General features: G+C 47.3%; 1 protein-coding gene across 1 annotated transcript in view; it reads right to left on the bottom strand.

The window, feature by feature from the left end:
* Nucleotides 1-2363: 2363 nt before the first annotated feature.
* The window catches only part of LOC147749112 (ATP-dependent 6-phosphofructokinase, muscle type-like), a 288878-nt gene continuing 266174 nt past the window's right edge, over nucleotides 2364-25067 (bottom strand). Inside the window, exons 21-23 of the mRNA XM_086966253.1 lie at nucleotides 19662-19761; nucleotides 19471-19576; nucleotides 2364-2762 (exon numbers count right to left, since the gene is read on the bottom strand). Coding sequence (XP_086822379.1) covers nucleotides 2615-2762; nucleotides 19471-19576; nucleotides 19662-19761 — 354 coding nt within the window. The 3' untranslated portion in view covers nucleotides 2364-2614. The remainder of the gene's footprint in view (nucleotides 2763-19470; nucleotides 19577-19661; nucleotides 19762-25067) is intronic.

Genomic DNA, 25067 nt, shown 5'->3' with positions numbered 1-25067 from the left:
ACCACGCACGCAACCTGGGCTTCATCCTGGACTCCTCCCTGTCAAGGACCAGACAAGTCAACGCTGTCTCATCCTCGTGCTGCAACACCCTGCGCATGCTCCGCAAGATCTTCAGATGGATCCCCACTGAAACCAGGAAGACCGTCACCCAGGCACTCGTCACCAGCCGACTGGACTACGCGAACACCCTCTACGCCGGAACCACAGCCAAACTTAAAAAAAGACTCCAACGCATCCAGAACGCCTCCACACGACTCATCCTGGACATCCCCCGACACAACCACATCACCGGACACCTGAGAGACCTGCACTGGCTCCCCGTCAGCAAGAGAATCACGTTCAGACTCCTCACCCACGCACACAAGGCTCTCCACGACCTGGGCCCCAAGTACCTCAACGACCGCATGACCTTCTACACGCCCACTCGCCAGCTACGATCGACCAGCCACGCACTCGCCACCGTACCACGCATCCGCAGAGCCACCGCCGGAGGAAGATCCTTCTCCTACCTGGCAGCCAAGACTTGGAACTCCCTCCCCACCCACCTTCGGGGAACCCAAGACCATCTCTCCTTCAGGAAGCAGCTCAAGACCTGGCTGTTCGAGCAGTAACATAACCCTCTCCCCCAGCGCCTTGAGACCCTCCCGGGTGAGTAGCGCGCTTTACAAATGCCTTGATTGATTGATTGATACAATAATAAAACCATCTGTATTCCTTCTTTACATGGCTTTTCTGCCTTTTTAGGTCATGCCTAGCAGAGCGCATGCTGTATCTAGTGTATGGGCATTCAGCATGCCCATCACTTTTGATTGGCTCCTTCATGTACTTTTCAAAAATCATTTGTTTTCATTGGTTTGTAGCTTACATTTGTCTCTTCTTTTTGACGGTTTGGTCTCGCCCTGGAGATTGCCCCCGTTACATGCATTATTTCATGATGGGCCATATACATTAGTGTCACGCACTACTTGTTTTGTTAATTTCCTGCTTGGCAGAGCTCACTCCCTGCAGCCTTGCCATGAAGCATCCGCGGCTTGAACAAGCTGTTTATGACCAAAAAGCTGTGCTAATGCGTTGTGCTGCTCTAATGCTTTTGAAGGTGGAGGGCAGTTTTATATCGCAGCTTGTAGCTGACTTTCCTTTCTGTTTGCAAAAATCGCCTATTCTTAATCTTGTCCAGAGTGCCCAGTAAATCACAGCTGCTGGGACAGGGGATGCCTCTTTCATCTCTACCCACAGGACTCAGATGATGTCAGCAGCCAGCTGCAGGTACTCGCCTCTTCTGCCTCCTACAAGATTCTTCTTAGTTTGCGTTCTGGGCCTATACAATGTTGGCCTCTGCTGCTGGCTATTCTATGTCCTAGCTTTTCCAGTTCCTCTACATCTTCTTGCTGGACCTGAATCGTATTGCCTGCCATAGCTGCATGATTTAGTCCTGGCTCCAACGGCTGCTCCCTTTGTTATGGTACCTTTTTGTGCAGTGCTGCTAGCTGCTTCTCTGGTCACATCTGTTATTCATCATTCTAAGTCCTCTAGGCAGTGCTGCTAGCTACTACTATGGTTCAGTCAGAAATTCCTCATGCTAAGTCCTCTTGGTAGGGCTGTAGCAGTATCTCTGTTCCCAGTGGTAATTCCCTATTCTTAGTCCTCTAGGCAATGCTGCACATACATCACTGATCATACAATAACTACACTCAAAATCAAAACACATAGGTAAAAGGTTTGGCCATTTACAACGCCAATAGCTCTAACTCTCACAAATGCAAGACCCATTGCATTGCAAATGCTTGTTTAGTTTTAACTATCTGTCACAGATCATTAAATCAGCCTTAGACCACATTTTAAACTGTGTTCACCTTATGGTAACTATTTAAGTACATATTGATTGAAGGCTTTAAGTGATTTTCTTCATTTTTGTTCCGGCCAGGACATTCAAATACTGGTAAGCTTGGTTAGAAAAAACAGGCAGGTGGCAAACATAGCCACATCAGGAGTTGTGGCTTTTGGGCCACTTTATTTTACCTCGCCTGCCCAGTCAAAATGTAGTGGTTCTAGTTTTCACCAATGTTTCTGGCTCTATGAGCTTTAAAGTACATCATTTATCAAACATTTCTCTAAAACTGAGGCCAATTAGACTAGCCAAGTGCTGCTTCATAGATCTGGGAAGGTGGGCCACTTTTTTGGGGGTGCCCAATCCGACCCAGACTATTAATCAACTCACAGCTGCACTGAAATCAGTTCAGAATGCAGGAGTGAGGGCAGTGTCAAGGTATGCTTAGCATAAGGAAATATGCTTTTACTAGAGATGCCCTTTTCTTAAGCAGGAAGCAGGAATAAGAAGAAACACTAAATTCTGCACACAAGCATTTGTTTTAAGGTGTATTTCCAAAGTAACAATTTTCCACAAAACAAATGGCAATATGGCTAATATAGTCTCGTACATCAGGAACACACATACTCCGACTTCATAGTAACACTTTAGGCCCTAAGTAATACTTGGAGTGTCAAACGAAATGGGCCGCAATAGCCCCTTAAGATAGGCAAACTGAGGTCCTTAGAGGCCTAAAACTCTTTCCATTCGTGATATTCAGCGCAGATTTCCCCTCCTCTGGCGGGGTTATATATGCGACTCGACGGATGCCCTCTTCTGTTTAATGTGCTCCATCTGCGCCTTCTCGGAGGTATCCAAGCTGATGTTGTATTTTGCCAAGATCTTTAAAATCGGGACAAGTTTAAGCCACCACTGCTCTTTGGGAAGACGGTGCCTGAAATACAGAAGTAAAAGAATACGTTGACAACCTTTTTTCAACTACATCTGAAAAATGCGCTTCTTTGCCAGTTTGCAAGATGACTGAAGGGTTCAATGGTTTGAATACTACTGAAAAATGCGGTTATCTGAAGGCCACAATTTCGAATATAAGAAAAACGGCACGGCTTTACATTTCCGACGTTGACAGACTGAATACCGTTAAAATTGATAATAAAAACTTCAGTTATTTACAGGGTTTAGAAACCACGGAAGTGTGGCATGAAGCGCTATCTAAAAAAACAATTACTAGCATTCTAATTTTCAAATATATAGTGTACGTGTGGAGTTTAAAAAAAAGCACATCCAAGGGACCGGCATAGAAAATGAATATACCCAAATGTGCTACAAGAGCTGCCATTAAAAACTATGGGCCTCATCTACAAGAAAATGACGCAGTGCCGCAAGCCATTTAGATGCATTGTGCTGCGTCATTTTCAAAGCACAGGGATCTGTCGTATTAACAACAATACGGCGCATTCCCCTGTGATTTCCCAGGCGGTGGCGCACAATTGGCTGCCATGCGCCAGTGCAGGCACCCCGCGTCATTTTCAAAGCACAGGGATCTGTTGTATTAACAACAATACGACGCATCCCTCTGTGATTTCCCGTGCAGTGGCGCACAATTGGCTGCCATGCGCCAGTGCACGCTCCCCGCGTCATTTTCAAAGCACAGGGATCTGTCGTATTAACAACAATACGACGCATCCCTCTGTGATTTCCCGTGCAGTGGCGCACAATTGGCTGCCATGCACCAGTGCAGGCACCCCGCGTCATTTTCAAAGCACAGGGATCTGTCGTATTAACAACAATACGGCGCATTCCCCTGTGATTTCCCAGGCGGTGGCGCACAATTGGCTGCCATGCGCCAGTGCAGGCACCCCGTGTCATTTTCAAAGCACAGGGATCTGTTGTATTAACAACAATACGACGCATCCCTCTGTGATTTCCTGTGCAGTGGCGCACAATTGGCTCCCATGCACCAGTGCAGGCGTAATTTTGCAAGGGTGCATGCACTGAGGGATGATTGTGTTTGTGCAGGAAGTGACACCTTCCTGCACAAAAACAATAATTAATGGCATTTTTCTCATTCCATGAATGCTGCAGAATAGAGCACACATAAAAGAGGAAAAAAAAACGAGGAGAAATAAAAGCATTTTTCCTCCTGCCATTCCTATGCCTACCGTGGGGAGGCGTAGGATTCTGACGCATATCCAGTTTTACAAAACGTTGTAAATCTGGGAATGCGTTAAGTTCCATGGATTTTGCGGTGGGAACACCCACAGCAACACCCATGTAATTCCCCTTTCGCGCAGAGTGATGCATGAAAGAGGTCCATATTTACAAGACATTGAAAAGTGACACAGGGTGACTTTACGTGGCCTTATAAATATGGGCAAAAAAATGACGCGCGAGCGATGGGCGTGTAAATAAGCCCTACATGCCCAAGTGCTGGGGTTAACCCTCTCGTTTAAAAGACACTGGGACATTTGAACAAACAAAAGTTGTATTAATTTTGTCTGGCACTACGTAGAAACATAAATAAATAAGCCCTACATGCCCAAGTGCTGGGGTTAACCCTCTCGTTTAAAAGACACTGGGACATTTGAACAAACAAAAGTTGTATTAATTTTGTCTGGCACTACGTAGAAACATAAATAAATAAGCCCTACATGCCCAAGTGCTGGGGTTAACCCTCTCGTTTAAAAGACACTGGGACATTTGAACAAACAAAAGTTGTATTAATTTTGTCTGGCACTACGTAGCAACATAAAAGGGACCAAGTCCCAGATGTTTATTCTGGAGCAAACTGGGATTACAAGAGCCTATTTACACCCGCCATTTTAGACTCATAAGTCCGGACCTGGATGAAGTCTGAATTTCCTGGGGCCCTGCTGAGATGGCTGAAATGGAGTTCACAAATACTTGCCACAGTTCATCCATACTTCGTACCCGGCCGCACCCACACTCAAACCTTTCTGCAACACTTAACGCTTAAGCACAGCTAAACCCCATACCCAGTACCTTACAGGTAGGCCTGCTACCACCCTATACTTTCTAAACTAAGCACTACTAAAGGCTTCCAAGGAACCAGATAACTGTGGGAGCGATTTGCAGCCTTTTAGGGATATAAAGTGCTATATGAACTGTACTGTACCAATGCACCTTCAAGATGCTCCAGATACACATCACTGAAAGAAATTGGGGATGGAGAATAAAATGGAAGGTGTAAATCTGAGATGCTCCAGATATCTCCTAATCACCACAGAGAAAAGCCTGCAAATGCGATCGTCAACTTTTAAAACAATAAATCAGAAAGTTAAAATGTTGCCACTGCTGTCCATCAGTACACTAGGGAATGACCGGTGATACGCTGAGTAGACTGGCACCTCGTAAAGTGCAAAATAAAACTCAAGGTTCTCTGTATTGTACGTAGAGCCTTTACTGTTAGAACCCATACCATTGCCTAACAGTCCGAGGGTCACCATACCACGTTTAAAAAAGCTCTTGAGGGTGTCAACCTTTTATTCATTAGTGGAATCAAAAACAATACGCATCTAAGGAGATTATCTTTACATGATGTAAAAAGGGGATATCGTTTTTGCCTCCCAGGTAGTACTGCACAGTTTAAGAGGCACTCCAGCCAAAACATGTTTCATGGTTGGGACCTCTCTCAGTCACCTTTTAGGTCATGGGGAGGTTAACAGTACTAAAAAGAGTTTTGGGAGGGAGGGAGCGCGTTTTGATTGATTAAAAATGTATGTCTAACATTATGAACATTTGTGCATTTAAATGAAAATCCTATACTTTGCCAAACTGTATTGTCTTGTGCTTGACTCAACTAGGCCCAAACTAGGACTAAAGGCCACCTCAGATTCAAATGCAGCCATGATGTGTGTTATCATTTCTCCTCTTAGTGCTCATTCAAGATGTTCACTTATGAAATGCTCTTTGTGGACATGCAGCTCTTGAAGAACTTCGGATCAAAGCCTTTTGCAATATTCAAGGCTACTGTAGGTCTTTTCATAAAGGAGACTGTCATTGTTTTAAGTGTAACTAGATTTGTGCCAACATTTCCAATGACAGGTCAAACGGGTTGTAATAATTTCAATTAGGGGCTGATGTTGGGATGGTGTTCGATGATGATACATTACATGTTGTCTTCTGATTTCTCAATCTATAAAATTATGTGTGATCACCTTACGCTGACAATGCGAATTTCACTGTGCATTTCACTACATAAGACCCTAAAATTGGAGGTAAGCCAGTCTTGTTTCCCCACACTATGAGAGCAAAACTATGTCAGTCGGTATCTTGATTTGGGCTTAGGAAATGTTCGCTCTGAGAATTTACTTAATGTCAGACACTTTGCTGCATCTGGTTCAGCCTTATGTTAAATCCTTAAACTGATTTACAAAACATCTTGACTACTATTTTGTGCCTTCTGTATTGCATTTTAATTATTTTATAAACCTTCATGGTGTCAACATTTTCGAAGGTTTATGTCCCTTCTTGACTCAAGAAATTTGCTATATGCATTTTGACAAATGATAGGTCATGTCAAATCACATAGTGAGATTTTTGTTTTACAGCCTATAAAGCATACAGATAGTTATCCAATTGTGTTGAAAAGTTTACTGTTTTCCAACCATTTTTTTAAATAGATCTTAGGAAAGGTAAGCCTGAGTAAATCCTGAGGACGGTAAAGCTTACCTGGTAGACTACATAATTATTAGAATATTTTATTATTTACCATTCCAAACCTCCAAATTGTTAGATCTTTTATGCGAACCTTGTGCTTGAAATATCACTATTTGGCACCTTTTCTCAAACCTTTCTTAAGATTGAACATCTCCAACTCTGTTTGAGGAAGGTTTCGCTTGCTTGCCATAATTCAGACACAATTTACAGATTGAAGCATTTTTTTTTCAAACACAGCCAGGATCCCACTCCCTCAACCCACAACTGAACAACCAGCGGGGTAGTGAGAGCGGCAGAGGTTTTGGGGTGTCCATGCAGGCCGTGGGCTGGAAAAGGGCTGAAAATGTTAGGCGGCTACTAAGAAACATTTTGGGAGTGTGCACTTTTTGTTGTTGTTGCATTTTAAGCACTGCACGGATAGCATTCTAGTTGTGCCACTACACATACCTGTAGGCATGATATTATCCAGACTCGTGATCATTGCTGTCCTTGTGCAGGCACCTGCTCAAAAGTGCAAGATTGCACTTCATAAACTGGGTTGCATGCTTGCCAGCCAAGTCTTCACCCTCACTCCTAGTTTGCCAAACAGGGTTATAGATACAAAGGGTTCATATTTTTTTCATGCAATGATTTTTGGAGGCCAAAGGTTGGACCAGAAACAGAGGAGAATGAGAGGCATTGGTGGAGTCTGGAATAACATCTCTAGCAGCTGGAGGACCAAAGTACATGTCCAAGTGTAACATAAATTAGCATTCATTATTATAGAAAAAGCAAAAACAAGATAGAGGGAAGCTGTTTCCAGCTCTGTGACTCCAAACTTCCACATGAAACAACTTAAAGGATTTGTTTTTGGTTTTTACTGCATCGCAACATTTGATGATCGTCTTTGTCGTGTCCCTTCTCTTTAAGTTACTTGGAGTTTTGAGATCTAATGCATTTTAATGATATGATGTGATATTTGATATTATTTTATCTTGAGTGAGGTTTTATGCCCTGCTTCTTTTACCTTTCCCTCTAGGGTACCAGCCTTCCATCATTTGAGCGAGTACATTTTTAGTGCCACTTCTGCCATATCAGCATATCAATGTCCAGTCAGACACGGTGGAGAACGGTGGTGTGGCAGCCAGAGGTGGTCGCCCTTATCACTCCTTTTCCCTAAAGTAGAATAAGGTAAGAAAGGTGCGACGCACAATCAACGGGAGTGAGCACACAACTCCAAGTCTTTCTGAAATCGCACCAAATGTTTGCTCCTCAGCAGTCAGAATATGGAACTCACCATGGTACAGTGACATTTCTCATAGCACTACTTGATCAGAAAGTAGCAGCTGCCCATTAAAACAATATTTCGCTGCTTGCACTTCTGGATTTGGCTGCAATATTTAACACAGTGTACAACTTTATAATATCAAGTCTTAGGTCTGAGGCTGCTGTGTTGGCCTAAGCAATACGATGGTTACAATGTTCCCTTAGTGGTGGGATGTCAAGGGGGTAAGCTAGGCCTTAAATTATCTGTAGAGTGATGGATGTGGTGAGGGATGCTAAGCCTTCCCCACTTCCCCCCATTGTACAATATCTTCATCAATCATTTTCATTTCTACTGTTGGGGCCGAGGTTTTTGTCCTATTGCAATTACACTGCAGATTAAACTGGATATGAAAGGACCCGATAAAACATTATGTGGCTCTGAAATGAGGTCTGGATGACACAGCCCAATGGATGAACTTCAGTGTCTAAAGTTCAATTTACCAAACAAGAGTTTCAATGAATGAGCTCCAGTCGCAAGCTTCGCGCCCTTGGCATGAGCCCTCAGAAATTAACTATTACTCTTGTGAAAACCGCAAACCATATAAGAGAAGACTTGGATTCCCTTCTCGATTCTAAATTCCTTAAAGCCTCAGTAGAGTGTGTTTTTCAGTCTCTGACAACCACAACAAACACTGCCCAAACTAAGTTAATCACAAAATAATTGGGAGCTTTCTCCTTAACGACCAATTGAATTAGGCTAACGGGACTTTGGGAGGGAACCCTAGGGCCAGAATAAGAGGCTGCAAACTGTCCCAACTACAGCAGTCGGACTGGTGCTCAAACTCACGAAACTAGACAGCATCCGTTGACTAATAAGCAGTCTTCACTGCTTCCAGGAGCCAACTGCATCAATTTCAAGATGGCTAGCTTCCCGTTTAAATGCTTCAAAGGCAAAATCCCTCCATAGTTAAATGGCAAACTTTAACATTATCATCCATCGCTTGCTTTGTAGTTTGACAACAGGATGCTTCCAAATATAACTCCAATCAAGCAGCACTGACAAGGAGATAGAAGGTTCTCTATATTGGCACCAGGCCCTTCAGAAGGTGGGTACTGAGAGTGGTCATTATTCCTCATGCCCAAATTATTTGCAACCACCACCCTCATAATTGTAAAACAAGCGTGTGCTTTTTATTAATGACAAGACATCTAACAAAGCTAATACCAGTAAAAGGCGTCAGATGCTTTGAGCTTGTTGTCCTGGGACCCGAAAAAACGTCTGACATTCTTGATTGGGGCACCAAATCTGGAAAATTATGATCTTGCTTTCCTAGGCTTTAAAATGGTCGAACAAACATTCTTTATCAATGACCTACAGATTGTACGTATGAAATTGTTTACTGAGCTGCACAACATGTGATTCATTTTAATTAATCAGTTTTCGACTGGGAGCTTATAGACACAATTCATTTTGTATATGGACCGTAAAGAAAAAGTTACTTACCTTCCGTAACGATGTATCTGTAAGAGAAATGCTGGTGAAATATGTCCATTGATTAAGACTTTAGCAGTGGGCTGCTGGTATAGTAGCTTAACCCACGAGAGAAACAAATAAGGAAAGCCCATGCGTTGAAGAACTCCGAATAAATAATCCCACTTCACCGAATCAAACGCTTTGGTGGCGTCTAAAAAAACTGCGGCCAGTGGGAAGTCAGATGCGACGTTCTGTAATAAAGAAAAAAGAATGCGGAGGTTGTGAGTCGTGGCCCTACCGGGAACAAAACCCGATTGATTGGGTAGTATGAGCTTATCCAAAAGGAGTGTCAGTCTATTAGCTAACAATTTGGCCAATATTTCTGTATCACAATTTAGGAGGGAGAGGGCCTCTAAGAAGGGCAGCTCTCTGGGGCCTTCCCCGGTTTCTGAAGAGAGGTGATCAATGCTGCACCCATCGCGGGTGGAAGTATTCCCCCTTTGAGGGATTCTTCATAGATTTCCTTAAGGACCGGAGCTATGACATCTATGTATTGCTTGTAGAATTCGGCGGGAATGCCATCCAGGCCGGGTGACTTCCCATTGTTAAGCTGCATGATCGCCTCTCGAATTTCGTCTAACTCCAATGGGAGACATAAGAACTTCCTCTGCGTATCGCTTAACCACCCGAGTGCGATGTCCCCTAAAAAGCTATCCATATCAAGTGATCCACTGCGTTGCGTGGTGTACAATGTAGTATAGTGTGAGGTGAAGATGTTAAGTATGTTGGGAGTGTCACAATAAATAGTGTCCACTGGCCCTTTAACTTCCAAAACATGAGTAGAGAAACACAGGCTCCTGATCGCGTCAGTCAGAGCCCTCCCTGGCCTCTCACCCTCACCATATCTACGAGACACCCAGTAACGTCCTCTACATTTTGTCTCCCGCGCCGCAGTTTCCTCGTAGTCTGACAATTTCTCACAAAAGTCTATCTGTACCTGCCAATCACCCCAGCTCCCATCGGTACTTCCAGCCCTCTTAGATCCCGTTCCAGCGTCCGGAGCCTGTTTTGTATATCCTGAAGAACCCCAAAACTCTTTGCCATACAGTATCCCCAGATGGTGACCTTAAAGGCCTCCCATATGGTTTCCACATTGTCCACAGAGCCTTTGTTTCTTAAAAAGAAATCCTGTATCTCCTCCCCCAATTCAGTGCAAAATACTGTGTCAAATAGAGCAGTAGGCTACAGCCGCCAACTAGGTCTAGGTGCCTCGTACCCTGGGAGTGTAAGTATGAGTTTTACTGGGCAATGATCAGAAAAAGTTCTGGCAAGGTGAAGCACCCTCTGAATAGCTTGGCCCAAACCTCTGGATAGAAGGCAGTAGTCCTGTCGAGCACACCTTCCTGCATACGCTGTGAAGTGAGTACCTTCCCTAATCTGTGGGTGAGTATGCCGCCAACTATCTATCAGACCCCCCTCTGCCATTATGTCCTGCAGAGACGCCTGGGAATTAGTGTAATGGTGGGGCATGGTATTAGAGCGATCCAGGGCCGGTTTGAGAGCAACGTTAAAATCGCCACCCCAGATCACATGTGTGGACCCTAAGTGTGCAATCTTGCCCCAAATGATATTAAAAAAATCAGGTGCATCAACATTGGGGCCATAGCAGTTGACTATGGTTACAGAATCTCTACCCAAGCGACCCCAAACTAACACATAGCGCCCCTGTGGATTGGTTAATACCCCCACCAAAGCAAAGGGAGTCTGTTTCTTTATCAGGTTGACTGGACCCCGAGCATATGATGAATATGAAGAAAAGAATCTACCATCTGCCCATTTACTAGCAAAGGTACTCGGGGAACGCGGGTCAATATGGGTTTCCTGAAGCAGCGCCACGTTTATTTGCTGCCGATCTAGATATGCTAATATTTGCCTACGCTTCCTTGGATCACCCAGGCCCCTGACATTCCAGGACATTATGTTCACTAGGTTTCTATCTATTCTGTCCTTCATGTTCCTGTGTGATGTGATAACTATTGGTGTACCATTTTGCACAGTACCATGACCCAACATCTTGAGAAGCACCATAAAAAGAGACAAGCCATATGACACGCCCAACACAAAATACGGTAATCCAAACCCCTACCACCCCCACCCACTAAGCATCCCAATCATGCCAGCGTTAAACATCCCACCCCCCACCCTTATACCCGGTAAACAAATCAGTACTACAAACTGTAACTGTCTGTGACCAGATCTTATGCGTGACAAAGAAGGGGGGATTACCCTTGGATGGAAAGAAACAACTAGGTGGTTCACGGATAACCCTTCGCCTTTCAGGGAGCGTCCAAGATGTCAAGCATGTCCCCTAGTAGGCCTCAGGGGTGCCTGGATAGTGTCCAACTCCACGCCCTCTTATGGAGAATCGTCAGACCAGTGTATTTTATGCCCTGTTGCATCTTGGAAGATATGTTGGAGGCACATACTGCTCCGTCACAGGGCAATATCTGCTCTCATGGGTAGGTGACCTGCTGAATATTCGATTACCAGCACAGCTATCAGTCCGAAGTCGGTGACTGCGATCTCGGCGAGTCCGCTTGCGTAGAAGATAAAGTGTTTTGTTTGTTAATCTGTTTGAGGAAATCTTCAACCTGTTGGGGCGTAACATAGAACATTTGTTTGCCTTTGTATGTGACCCGGAGGCGTGCCGGTTAGAGGAGGGCATAATCAATTTGAGCCTCCCGCAGCTTTTGTGTCACATGAAGAAATTTGCGTCGCTCCTCTTGTACATGCGTGGTAAAGTCTGGATACATTGTAAAGGGAACCCCTTCGAAATGTAGTTGTTTCTGTTCCACTTGCCACTGGTTAGAGGCGGCAGACCCGAGAGCAGAGAACGGCCCGGGACCAGGGTTCGATTCCCGGCGCGGCAGGTTTCTGGACCACGGTCAGCGGACTCGATAATTCTCTCGCCTCGGTGCCCACTCTGATCAGCGATCACACTCGGCAACTCTGGGCATTAGCTTGCCTCATCTTCACTAACGGCCCCACCAGACCGCCGGGGATGCCTGGTCTCACCCTGGAGATACCCATTAAGGGACCATCTCTCAGGGAAGCCAGGAAGGGTTTCGCAGCGGTCGAAGCGCCTTGGGACCCTACGGGTAAGTAGTGCACTATATAAATACCTATACATTTACATATACATTTACATTGCATCACGATCCCTATAGTTCAGCAAATGCACTTTGAAGGGGCGGGGGGGGGACCCCCGGGGGCGGCATCGGTCCAAGAGAGCGATGGGCTCTTTCCACAATGAAGTGAGGTGATAACAATTCCAACCCCACCACCTCCAGCAGCAGTTTTTCAATGTACTTCTCCAACCTGCCCGTGTTGGTACTCTCCGGAAAGCCTATCACGCGTATATTATTTCTACGACTGCGCGATTCAATGTCCTCATTTTTCACGGCTATTATTTTGAGCAGCTTATCCATCTTTGTGACCGTATTGCGGAGGTGACCTGTGGTATCCTCAGTCTCTGGTATGCGATGCTCGGCTTCCTTTATCCGCGTCTCGTGGCCATCAAGCTTGTGGACCATGGCATCCATAGGCGTAGATAGGGTATCCATCTTTTCGGCCATGTTCGCAAACCCCTGCCGTACTTCCTGTAGGATTGCCTGCATGCCATCGCTCGGCGCAGATTGCGAGTCTGTGTGGAACATTCTGGACCATTGTCCACCTCCGCAGTTTGCTGTCGTGAGCCTTTCTTTGCATCAAATGTGAGGCGCGGTTGGCGCATGTCCGGTTTGCCCATTGCTACTTGTCTACTGTATGCTCCCAGTGTTGATCCTAAGAGGCCCACAGATGTCGTTTGCAGCAGAGGGGGAGGGGAGAGATGATATATAGTCCTCCGCGCACCACACAGTACGTATGAATTATGCAGCCTGCTCCTTGACCTGCCAGACCCTGATGTCCCAGCAAAAAATGTCCACAAGCTCCAGGGGACGCTCAAGGACCTATATAACAGCAACGTGGCCCCCCCTGTTTAGGGAATCACTCCGTCTTGCCGCCTTAAGTAAACCGCCTTAGATCCTTACCCCGGGGCCCAGAACCAATATTCAGCGCCATAATATAGCGCTTCTCTTCCACAATCAGTGGCGTCTCATTCAGCGGGAAGCCACCTGTGTGCCTATCTCAAGCCCAGTGCACCAAACAGCAGTGTGACACCTCCTACTGAGGGAATCACTCTGTCCTGCAGCCCAAGTGACACCGCCTTAGATCTTCATCCAGGTTTGTGCTATAGCGCTGTGTGTCTTCAGCGGCACCTCTGTCAGCAGGGAGTCTCTCGTGTTCCTCTCTTATGCACAACGCGCACGCCACAATCAGTCGTCAGGGGCAGACACACACTCTGGCCGCCACCTGTGGCCGATCCGCCACCCATGTGGGGCCCGAGACTGACAGCTGCCAAGTCCTACCCCCGCAGCTCACCTCCTCGCAGCTCAGTCACTTCAGCTCTCCGTGTTAGAGGCAGCATATACTCGCCAGCCCCACATTGGCAGCACTCACCGAACCTCCGTTGCTATACAAGCAGCACCGCAGCCCTGCCACCACGTGGGCGCCACAGCACTTGCGTGCCATTTGTGCCCGCCTGGCAGCTCCACTCTATGCAGGGACTTGGGACGGCCACCCACTCCAAAAGCTGCAACTGCTACCTCCCGTGGCATATTGTCCCAAAGTTCAGCGTGTAGGCACCTCAAATGTCGGACTCCATTCGCCGCTGTATTTCAGGGCAAATAGTAGTAAGAAGGCAAGGATAATGGAAGGATAACTGTGCCAGGCTGCGGGAGTCTCACACTGTGGTGGCCATTCCGCACGTGCGCCACCTAGCGTCCCTACTTTTAGAAAATTTGGGTAACAAGCATAATGCCAAATTCCTGACATTACGTAAATTAAATGAGTGTAATTTATGTTTCGCCCAGGCATAATTAAGACCCAGCTTTTCACTCTGTTGATAAAAATTGTTGTGAATTCTCATTCCTGCAGCAGGCAAATGCACGTTTTAGAAATATTTTAAAATAAATAAATAGGACCTAAACAACTTAGACAAAATGGATGACGTGAGAGGGGAGCCTGGGGGAGGTTGAAAAGAAAAAGGCTGATGATAATACCTTTATAATATTCATTTTATAGGAGCTGAGTCACTAACACCAAATGGATGAAGAATTAAGTCATCCTCAATGGAAATTGAATTATTTTAGGAGTTGCAGGTGATAACTGAATCTATGAGGATTTATATATTGTGAAACAAGTGACAGTGCACCCGAGTACTTTAGGCCCAAGAACTAAAAGTGAGTATGAATGGCTCAAATGAAGGTGGGGTGCGGATGGGAGGGCAATAAAGGGCAGGCAACAGGGCTGCATTGGCCATTCATCCAATGGGGTATTTCTTTGGGGTTGTGGGAACCAGTGGAGGCCAATTTCTGTATGACTTTGGCATGCTACAGAGGATTAATCTTTTTTTCCTGCCCTTATTTTGGGACCTGTAGGAAAATGCATCCTTTTAGCATAGTAACCCGGAATTTGTCTGGCCTGATGCTACTGGTGTTTGACTCTGTGCACTCGGACTCTGCTAACCAGGCCCCAGTGCATGTGCTCTGAACCCTAAAAGGGGCTCACTGGTGGACGAGCGAAGGTGCGGCACCAGTGAGCCCCGGGCTAACCACAGTAGCAGGGGAGAGAACCGCAATAGTGACACTAAAGAAAAGGAGGTCACCGGTATGCTTAGAATGAGCACCCAAGCGGTTTACACACGAGTGTGAAGGAACAATAGAGATGGGACTGACCCACGCCCTGAAGAAATTGCCTATAAATCTACTGGCAATGAAACATGTTGGCCCTCTATGATAGAAGGAGGCAACAGAGTGTCCTTTTAATGTGAGCAAACCCACAGCAGAGAATAAAGGTGGCTAGCTAGTGTTGGTTGTAGCTCGTTTTTAACACATAAAGGAGTCCCCAATCGAGAGGATCTTCTTTATGGGGTCAGTCTTCGTGTTCACAGTATCACTTTAGCACATGCAAATAGTATACTCACCATTGATACTATTGCACGCGTGCACTTTGTCATCACTCTTACATATTGTTTGTTCTTACTTTCCTTCACAGGATGGATGTGCTGATGATGAGAACCTGAGTCCACTGGTGAGTACCAACCAGTTAGACTCCCAAGGTGTTGTTTCCGTGAGGCACTCCATACCATTTCTCAAATTTTTTTCGCCACTAACTGGGACTCCCTGGCACTAATAATTTCTTTGGTTAGTTCACGACGGGTTGCACACCTTGGGAACATGTTTTAATTATTTCCACATAGAACCAGGACCTACCCAAACAGACATTGGAATTTACACCACTTTAGCATTACATATAATTGTGGCAGCTATCGATTGATATTAGGTTCACGTGTAGCGGTTCTAGTTTTAGGCCAGGTCCTTAATTGTGTTTGGTACCAAACTTCTCAGCACATTAAACCCGCACTGATGCCAGTGTGGGATTTAATGTAAAATGCACCAGAGGGCATCTTAGAGATGCCCCCTGAAAACCTAACCTACAATCCACGTATGGTCTGAGTGGCTGCAGAGGCTGCCAGATGGCAGACATGTTGCTGGACCCCCGGGTGGAGAGCCCCCGCTCTCCTGGGCCATCAACAATGCACATCCTGGGCGAGGTGCTAGGTCTCCTCCCCCAGGATGGGCAGGGGGAAGCTTCAAAGGCATGTCGCCTCTGTGAGCTTCTCCAGACTATTTGCTGTACTCAGCAACTGGCCCCCACCAGTTCCCACCCCCACTCTGGCATGAAGACTGGCGGGGAACCCCACGTCAGGAAGGGGGTGTGCCAGCCAGTGCCAATCCCCACCCCTCAGGTGGGAGAGGCGAGGTGAAGCACGACCCCGGGCTCCGGCCATCTTGAAGATGGGGAGCCCTGCCCAAACACAACTAGGCTTCTGCTCCCCTCTCACAGGAGAGGAGTAGGCTAGGGGGTGTACCCACCCCAGGACAGGGACCTATTGGTCCCAGCCCTTGCCATTAAATTTAGTATTTAAGGGCACCCTGAATCTTCCTTCCTCAGATCCCGATAAGAAAAGAAGAAAGAAGATCATGAAGAAGACCCGCCGTGCAGCTGCTAACAGGATGACATCCACTGACTTGGCCCCAGCCCTACCGGCCTGTCGATCCTGGAACCTGATCCTGCTTAATCCTGGCGACTCCTGCGGACAGCAACCTTGGGACCTGCATGCCTTGACCCTCTTAAAGACTGTGACTCCCATAAGCAGAGGCTCTGCTTCAACAACCAACCCCTGGTGTCAGCCAGGAAGCTCAAGACCTGCCCACTCTGCACCCGCCGAGCCCGGCCCGTGCCCGAGTGATCCAAGACCACGAGGACGTCCCCCCGGCAACTGGGACCCGAAGTCCAGTGCCCAAAGACCCTCCTCGACGAACCAGACGATGCCTGCAGCCTCAGAACCAGGAACCCCTCCAACCGCGACCAGCTGAGGGTAAGATTTCCTGACACCCAAAGACACCCCTGCACCCGGCGCCCTGCGACCCCCTGTGCCTCCCTTTGGGGTACCTACCTCTTCTCCAGGATCCCAACTTACCTCTCAAAGTGGTGGTCGAACCTGAAGAATCACCGTCCCAGAGTCTGCAGCCTTTGTTCCCTTTTTACCTTTCCCATTAAATAACATTGAGCGCCCAATGGCTCAAAGGCACCCTGCACCTAGCCCCAGTGCCCGAGTGCCCCTGGCAGCACAACCTGTGCCCTATCCTACTCCCCCATTTGCCCTGAGCAAGTGACCAGGAGCCCAGCTCCCACAGTCACGTGGCCTGCTAGCCAGCAGCCACCAACCGGAGGCCCCCTGCCCCTCATTGGATAACATTGGATCTAACTACCTCTGCACCCGGCCGCCCCTGTGCCGCTGAGGGTGAACTAACTGTCCCTACCTGACCCTGGGGGACCCCTGAGTCTATGCCCAGAACCCTAACTTCCCCAGCCGAGAACTCAGCTGGAAACCGGTAACTCACTTACCTGCCATTGGATAATATTGACTGGTTTGACTCGAAAAATCTTCAAAGTGTGAAGTTCTGAAAACTTAAAATATTCCCATAAAATCAACCGAATTCCGAAGTACTCACCTGTGATCAGTAGAGAAGCCAGTACTGCATCTTGTAGCCCAGTACTGAACCACAAAAGTAATCCTAGTCGGGTTTACTAGTTAACTTGAATTTTCTCCATAAGAATCCATTGTGTGCTTTTCTGTGAAATTTCTTCTGTCTACTTTTGAAAATTTGAAATATTCTTTAAAAATCGTACCAAATACTGAAACGTAATTACTTACCTGTTTTAAGTTGAGACCTCAGTGCTGGACTTAGGAGCCCAGTACTGGATTACAAAAGTAACGAGATCGTACTTTAACTGCAACCTGAATTTTCTCCCATTGGATAACATTGCCAGTTTTTCATTGAAAAGTTTCTAATTATTAACTTTAAAAAAAGCTTTATGTTCATTAAAAATTACTGCAATAACAAAAACGTTTTTACTAAACTGTTTACAGCTTAGATCCCAGGACTGAATATAGGGTCCAGTCCTGGAACTACCAGAGTAATCTACAAAGTAATCAGCTATATTTATATAGAAACCCATTCAGCTCAATGATAAATTATGTTTAGAATTGGGTTGCCTACTGCAACCCCTGTACCTATTGTGTTTACCAAATGTATTGCCTTTCTGCAAAGTACTCATTTGAGACCTCTCATATTGAGAACAGTATACTTTTGATACCTGTTGGTTCTACAAATAAAACAACTATATCTTTGATATAAAACAATTGGCCAGGAGTTTAGTCTTTAAATGTGTGAAACCTTTTGCTGACTGAGTGTGTACAACAAATGCTTTACACTGTCATCTGGTACTGCCTTACTGTTCGACCAAGCTACCACTTTAGAGAGTAAGGTCACACCTGGTGTTAACCTTGGTTATACCTCTGGCGTTTGTGGAATCTATACACCCTGTACCATATCTTGGTCCAGTATATAAAGAGCCACTTTCTCACACCCACTCTTCAGCAACCCACCATTGTCGAACCATGCTCCGTAACCAGCTTACACTGCCGACAGCTCATTGACAACCACCTTTTCCTCCATAAATGTTTCTAAGTCAGAAGGTAACTCTTTGACTGGGACAAACGTGTATCCGACCCACGCTCCACATCGGTTAGCCTTAAATGTAACTTTGTCCCAGACCAGGACGACCAGTAGCCGGCAGTTAGCGCATTGCACTTTTTGATGCTATTTTTATTTAAAAATTCATATCTCTGGTTGCCCTTGTTGGATTTTTGTCATTTTCCTTATTAACATATTCTACATTTTAATAAATGCTTTACATATTTTCTTAAGGGAAGCCAGTCTGCTCTGTGCCGTAGCTACCTGGGGTTGACCTCAGGTTTAAATTACTGAAACCTTTACTGGACTTAACTAGAATAGTGTTATTGTTACTTGTGGTGGATTACCATCAACCCCAACTAATAATCCACTTTCTCACAGGACCCACGTAGCCACACAGAATAACTCACCATCAGACGCTATGTATGGTGCTTCAGCATATAAATGACCTTTAGGAAAGAAAGAGCTGAGGGAAGTGAAACAGAGAAGGGCTGATGGTATATAGGTGGTAAAATAACTTTTTATCTGCTTTAGTAACTTTCTTGCTATACGTCATTAATCCTCCACTGATTTAAGATTTTGTACGCCTTTAGTAGTGTCTCTTCCTGTGGTGTAATCAGGATAAAAGATCATTTGACCTAATTTCCTATGATGTCATCAGGTCCAAGGGCATTAGATGTCCCTTTCGCTACACTACGGATTTTGATGAATTGCCCTCCATGCTTGCTACCCACTCACCAACCAAACAAGACTGAGGGAAGACATGTCTGGGGTGGTTCTGTTCCTTGTGGTCTATATTCATTTGCACTGATGTTCGAATTTGTATATTTGCACGTAGTTTTTTCTTTGTGATAATTTGCCAGTCATTTGTGCAGTGATGTTTTGCAGTAGTAAAAATGTATGTTTACATTGAAGTTTCTTTATCGCCTGCGGGGAGGGCTTTTGTGATTTGATTGCCTATTTTTGAGGGCCGTCCTAATTCGCCCCCTCATCTGTCAGCAGTAAGGAAGTGGTGCAGTGCAGCATGGCACAATACTTACTCAAAATCAGTCTGATCCTTGAGTTCAGTCAGCGGCTGGAAAACCATGCTTCGTTTCCGCATTCCGAGCAGGCAAGCTGAGTCGGAGGTATTGGCGAATATCCGGCCTGAAAGATAGATGTCAGTGTGACAGAATATCGATACTGTGCTCTGATGCTTCTACGAAGACACTCGAGGACATTGCATTCTTACCGTGTCTGGAGCACTCCTTAATTTTTCCTGTAATCCAAGTTATAGCTTTTGCACCCATTTTGGTGCCAAAGTTTCGGTCAAATGGAGTGGGCGTTCCACCCTGTGAGAGACAAAAGAAATGATAGTTGTTATTTCTTATAAGCAAACTGATATGGTAAAAGGTGTATGGTGTATATGCAAGGACACACAGACTCCTTAAGCAGAATAACAGCTGCACGTGCTAAGGCTTCCGTCCTTACTAAGAACACACCAGAAAAGGTCCCTTAACCCTTTCGCTTCCCGCTTCCGCCGGTCCAGCTCTTCCACTCGCCCCCCCCCTGCCCCAGCCCCACTCCCGCCTCAACCTCCACTCCCGCTCTCCTCCCCTACATAATGGCGACCGCTGTGCGGTTGCGCAGCGGTTGCACCGCTGGCGCACCAAAGGTGTGCCTAAGGCAAGCTCATCTGCACCCGTCTGCGACCCGACCACGACCAACGCCAGGGACCCTGGTCCTCCGAGAACCCACCGCTACGACTCTGCCACCCTCCACGCCCACAACCCCGGAGGCCACCCTGACTGCGTAAGATCCTCGCCCAACACGACCCATGGAGAGTTCTCGTGCGGACACTGCCGAAGATCATTCACCTTCGACAAGACGCCCACAGCCACCGAAGGACCACCGACTGGACATCCCTCTGAAACCCTGACTTGCCTCCTCCTCAACGTGCGCTCCCTACCCCGCCACGCCGTAGAGATTGGGGACCTGATCGACACCCTCTCGCCCGACATCGCATTCCTCAGGGAAACCTGGACCAACGCCACCTCCCGCCCGACATCGCCACAGCAATCCCTGAAGGCTACAAAATCCAGAGAAAAGACAGCCTACTCTGCCCGGGAGGAGGAATCGCCATTGCGCACAAGACCCCCCTCCTACTCTCCACATCCAGCACGAGCGACCCCCACTCCATCACGGAACACCTCCACTTCCAGATCCAGACCAGCCCCAGCGCCACGCTATGCGGCACCCTCATCTACAGACCGCCAGGACCCCAAGCACAGCCCGCAACCACCATCGCCAAGCACGCCGCACCCCATGCCATCACCTCCACGGAATACATCTTGCTTTGGGACCTGAACTTCCACCTCGATAAGAGCCAGGACCCTGACTCCACCATACTCCTCGAGAACCTCGCCATCCTAGGACTGAAACAGCTCGTCAGTACTCCCACCCACAGAGCAGGCCACACCCTTGACCCCATCTTCGCGGGAGGATCAAACATCTGCTTCAGCCACACTACCCAGCTCCCCTGGACGAACCACCACTGCGTCCATTTCACTTTCAACACCACCACCACACCCACTCCGGCCCCACGTATGCCGCAATGGAACCGGTGTAAGGTCACGAGGAGCACCTCCTCCAAGACCCCCCCCAAGGCCGTGACTGACACCAACTCCGCAGCCAGGGAATTCCACCGCTGGGTCGTCGGATGGGCAGACAAGCTGGCACCTCTTCCCTGCGCTGCCAAACAATGCCCTCTGAGGGCCCCTTGGTTCACCACCGAACTCCAAGAAGCCAGACACATCTGCAGATGCCTGGAATAAACCTGGAGGAGCCAGAAGACCACGGAAGCACGGAACAGCCACAAGAGTGCCTTGAAAGACTATCACCAGCGTATAAGGGACACTAAAAGGACCTTCATCAGAGACAAAGTCATGACCAACTCATCAAATGTCAAGGAACTGTTCAACGTCATTCAGCAGTTCGCAAAATCCACCTGCAAAGCCACTGACATCACACCCTCCCAGGAACTCTGCGACAAGCTAAGCTCCTACTTCCACCTAAAGATCAAGGCCCTTAAAGACAACTTCAGCGAGCCAGCAGAAATCATCACCCACCATCGCCGAGAAACCGTTTCTCTCCTCCAGGGCACCCGTGTCCATCGAACTCATCTCCTCTACCATGAAGAAGGCGCACTCAGGATCCCTGCCCCTCTCACATCTTCCAAAGGGCCACCACAGTCATCGCACCCGAACTAGGACGAACAGTCAATACCTCCCTCTTATCCTTCCCAGACGACTGGAAGCATGCAGAGGTTAAACCCCTCCTCAAGAAACCAACGGCCGACCTAACTGACCTGAAAAGCTATCGGCCCATCTCTCTCCTCCACTTCACAGCTAAAGTAACCGAAAGACTTGTGAACGCCCATCTGACTGACTTCATCAAAGAAAACTCCATCCTAGACGCATCCTAGTCTGGCTTCCGCAGCACCCACAGCACCGAGACCACCCTCCTCGCCGCCACCGACGACATCCGCATGCTGCTTGACCAGGGACACACCGAAGCCCTCATCCTCCTAGACCTCTCCGCAGCCTTCGACACAGTCTCACATCGCTCGCTAGCCGCCAGACTCCACAATGCAGGAATACAGGGGGCCGCCCTCGACTGGATCCAATCCTTAATCTCCGGCAGAACCCAGAGGATCAGACTCCCCCCCTTCCTCTCCGACCCCACTGACATCACCTAAGGAGTACCTCAGGGATCTTCACTAAGCCTGACGCTCTTCAACATCTAATGGTGTAGGAAGGTGGATACCTGACTATGGTTACCCCAGATTTTTTGCCTAGTGTTTAGCTAGTTTTCGACTTAGTTGGCCTGGGATCCTGCTAATCAGGGCCCGGGCTATCTGCTCTCTCTTTAAAATGGACTCCATGTACCCTAGGTACATCTCCAATTGGATACTGGGTCACATATGAGCCCCTGTACAGTGTACTATAGGTACCCAGGGCATAGGTGCATCCAAGGCCTACCAGGGGCTGCAGCATGTATTATGCCACCCCTGGCTGGCCACCCAAATTCACAAAACTGGCTGATCACTCAGCTGGGGCAAGGTGGTGTAATCACCCTTTGCTTTAGATATAGTATACCTATATCTAACCTTATATCTAGACACATATACACCTATAAGCCACTCCTATGGCAGGCCTTAACAATCCTGGAGGCAGAGTGCTTAGTTTTATGTGAGATGGTGCTCTAGCATGAGCTGAGCCTGTCTGCAGCTTTCGGAACCATGTCCTTATAGCTGTTCTAGGATATTGCCATACCATATACTCTTAAGTGCATTATGAACCTCGCGGTTAAATGCTAACTCTGGTTTGGCTTTATCAAAACATGTCGAGTAAGGTGTCATACAATTTGGAATACTACCCCCTCGCCAGCTCTGGCCACTGGGTTAGCAATCCACCCTTCTAGAGGGGGAAGACATGTTGTTCCTACTATTCCCGGTTAAAGTTAACCAGAGCCTCAGCATCACAAAATGGATGCTGCTGCCACAGACACAAGTCTGACCTCCTGCTGCTGGGAGTCCTTCCAGCGACGGAGGCTTGGACAATAGGTTTCCTGCCTTGGGCGGTGCTAGCACCACCCCAGGCAGGATTTTGTGTATTGGGACAGGGAGGGCTGAAAGGAATGAGACACTGCCTGGGGCACACAAGGTGTCCCATGCATGGTCCAGTTCAAACCGGTGCTGGGGCACTCCAGCCCCAGCTCTGGCGCAAAACTGGACAAAGGGAAAGGGGTGTAACCACCCCCTTCCCTGGTCCCACCCATAGGAGGGACCTAGCAGGTAATCCAGCCCCTAGATCTGGTATATAGGTAGGAGCTGAGTCCAAAGACTTTAGATTAATCCTGACTGAAACTCTGAAACAAAACTCTGGACCTTCGACGATCTACTTGAAAGAAGACGACTGAAGAATCTCCCTTGTGGTCAAGGAGTGACAACCCTGCACAAGCAGCCACCATCCAGCGATCAACGGCTTGCTTTGTCGCCGCCTCCCGCCGGAGCCCGAGCACAGAGCCTGACAAGAACCGGACTTCCAGACATCCAACAGCCCGATCCACAGTCCCAGCAAAGCTGAGACCCGTGGAGGCGACGAGAGACGTGGGACCGGCCATCTTGAAAAGTCTGCGACCTGCTAATTGTGCAGCCCCCGAGGCCTCTTTGAAGCTGTGCATTGGGGATTGAGAAGCCCCAGCCCCGAGCAGCATCTGCACCAAAGATCAGCCCTACACCCTCCACGAGTTCAAAGGGTTTGTCTAGTAATAAATAACATATATATTTTATATATATCCTGTGTGGTGTCCTTTCATTTGGTATTAAAGGGGTTACATATGGTAAAACAGCTGGCTTCACATGTCCTCCTGAGTTTAGCCTAAGACTGCTTTGTCCATGCTACCCCTAGAATAGCTGGTCTATAAGGTTGACTTTACAACCATCACCATAAGGGTTGTTTGGACTGGTGCAAGGTGCTCACTAGAATAGTGAACATCATATACCAGGCCAACTTCTCACATTGGTGTGCAGCGGTTGGGATTTGAGCTTGCTGTTGTTTTAACAATTGTAATCTTTGCAATACCATTTGAAAGATCATACAGGTACCTATGGGTACATATAAAACAAGATTAGAATACTTAAGTTCTACTGAACTTAGTGGTTGTAGAGCAAAGGGCCTAGCACACCCTGACTACAACTCCTAGAGAGGTTTAGTAGGAAAACCCTTATTGTAGGTAGGTGCATCACATCCACCTCACTAGAGCAATGTCTGGCACAGGAGAGCCCAGTGGACTCCAACCTGTGGAGAGTGACCCTCCCAAGGCACCATCCAGATTAGCTATCCTCAGTTTCAAGGAACTGAGACACTTGTGTACCACAAGAAGGCTGAAACAAGGGTCTAACCCTACCATTCAGCAATTCCTGGAGCTCTTAGATGAGTCTGAAGCTCTAAAAGCCTCAGGTGCAGACCCTACAGGGAATGAAGAAAAGGTCCTATCCTCTTCAGATGATACCACTGATCCCCCTGTCTTAGAAGAAGAAGAGGAAGAGGTAGAGGAAGAGGAAGAATCTGGAGAAGAGGATGGTAGCCAGGTCCAAGTTAGGAGACTTAGCCAGGCTAACTTAAGCCAATTTGGGGCTGAGAATGGGGCAGCCCCATTCAGGCCTTTAAGTAGGCTTAGTCAGAGGTATAGGAGGGATAGGTCTCACTCAGGTGATTCCCATCACTCCCCGGAAGTCGATCTCAGAATTGAGAGAGAGCAACTTGCCCTAGCCAAGGAAAAACTTGCTTTTGAGAGAGAAAATAAGTTAGGTGGGCTAGAGCCCACTGGTGGCAGCAATATCCCTAAGGATAAAGACAGGTACTATGACAATAGACACCTGAGTAAGATTGTGCCCCCCTACAAAGAAGGGGAGGACATCCACAAGTGGATAACTGCTTTGGAGAAGGCCTGCAAAGTACAGCAGGTACTCCAAAGTCAGTGGGCAGCAATCGTGTGGCTCTCCTTTTCAGAAAAAGGTAGAGATAAGCTCCTCACAGTTAGTGATGATGATGCTAACAATTACACTGTCCTGAATAGTGCTCTGATTGATGGG

The sequence above is a fragment of the Lissotriton vulgaris genome, chromosome 1_1, assembly GCF_964263255.1.
Source record: "Lissotriton vulgaris chromosome 1_1, aLisVul1.2, whole genome shotgun sequence".
Classification (NCBI taxonomy): Eukaryota; Metazoa; Chordata; class Amphibia; order Caudata; family Salamandridae; genus Lissotriton; species Lissotriton vulgaris.
This window is presented reverse-complemented; position numbering and strand designations above follow the sequence as displayed.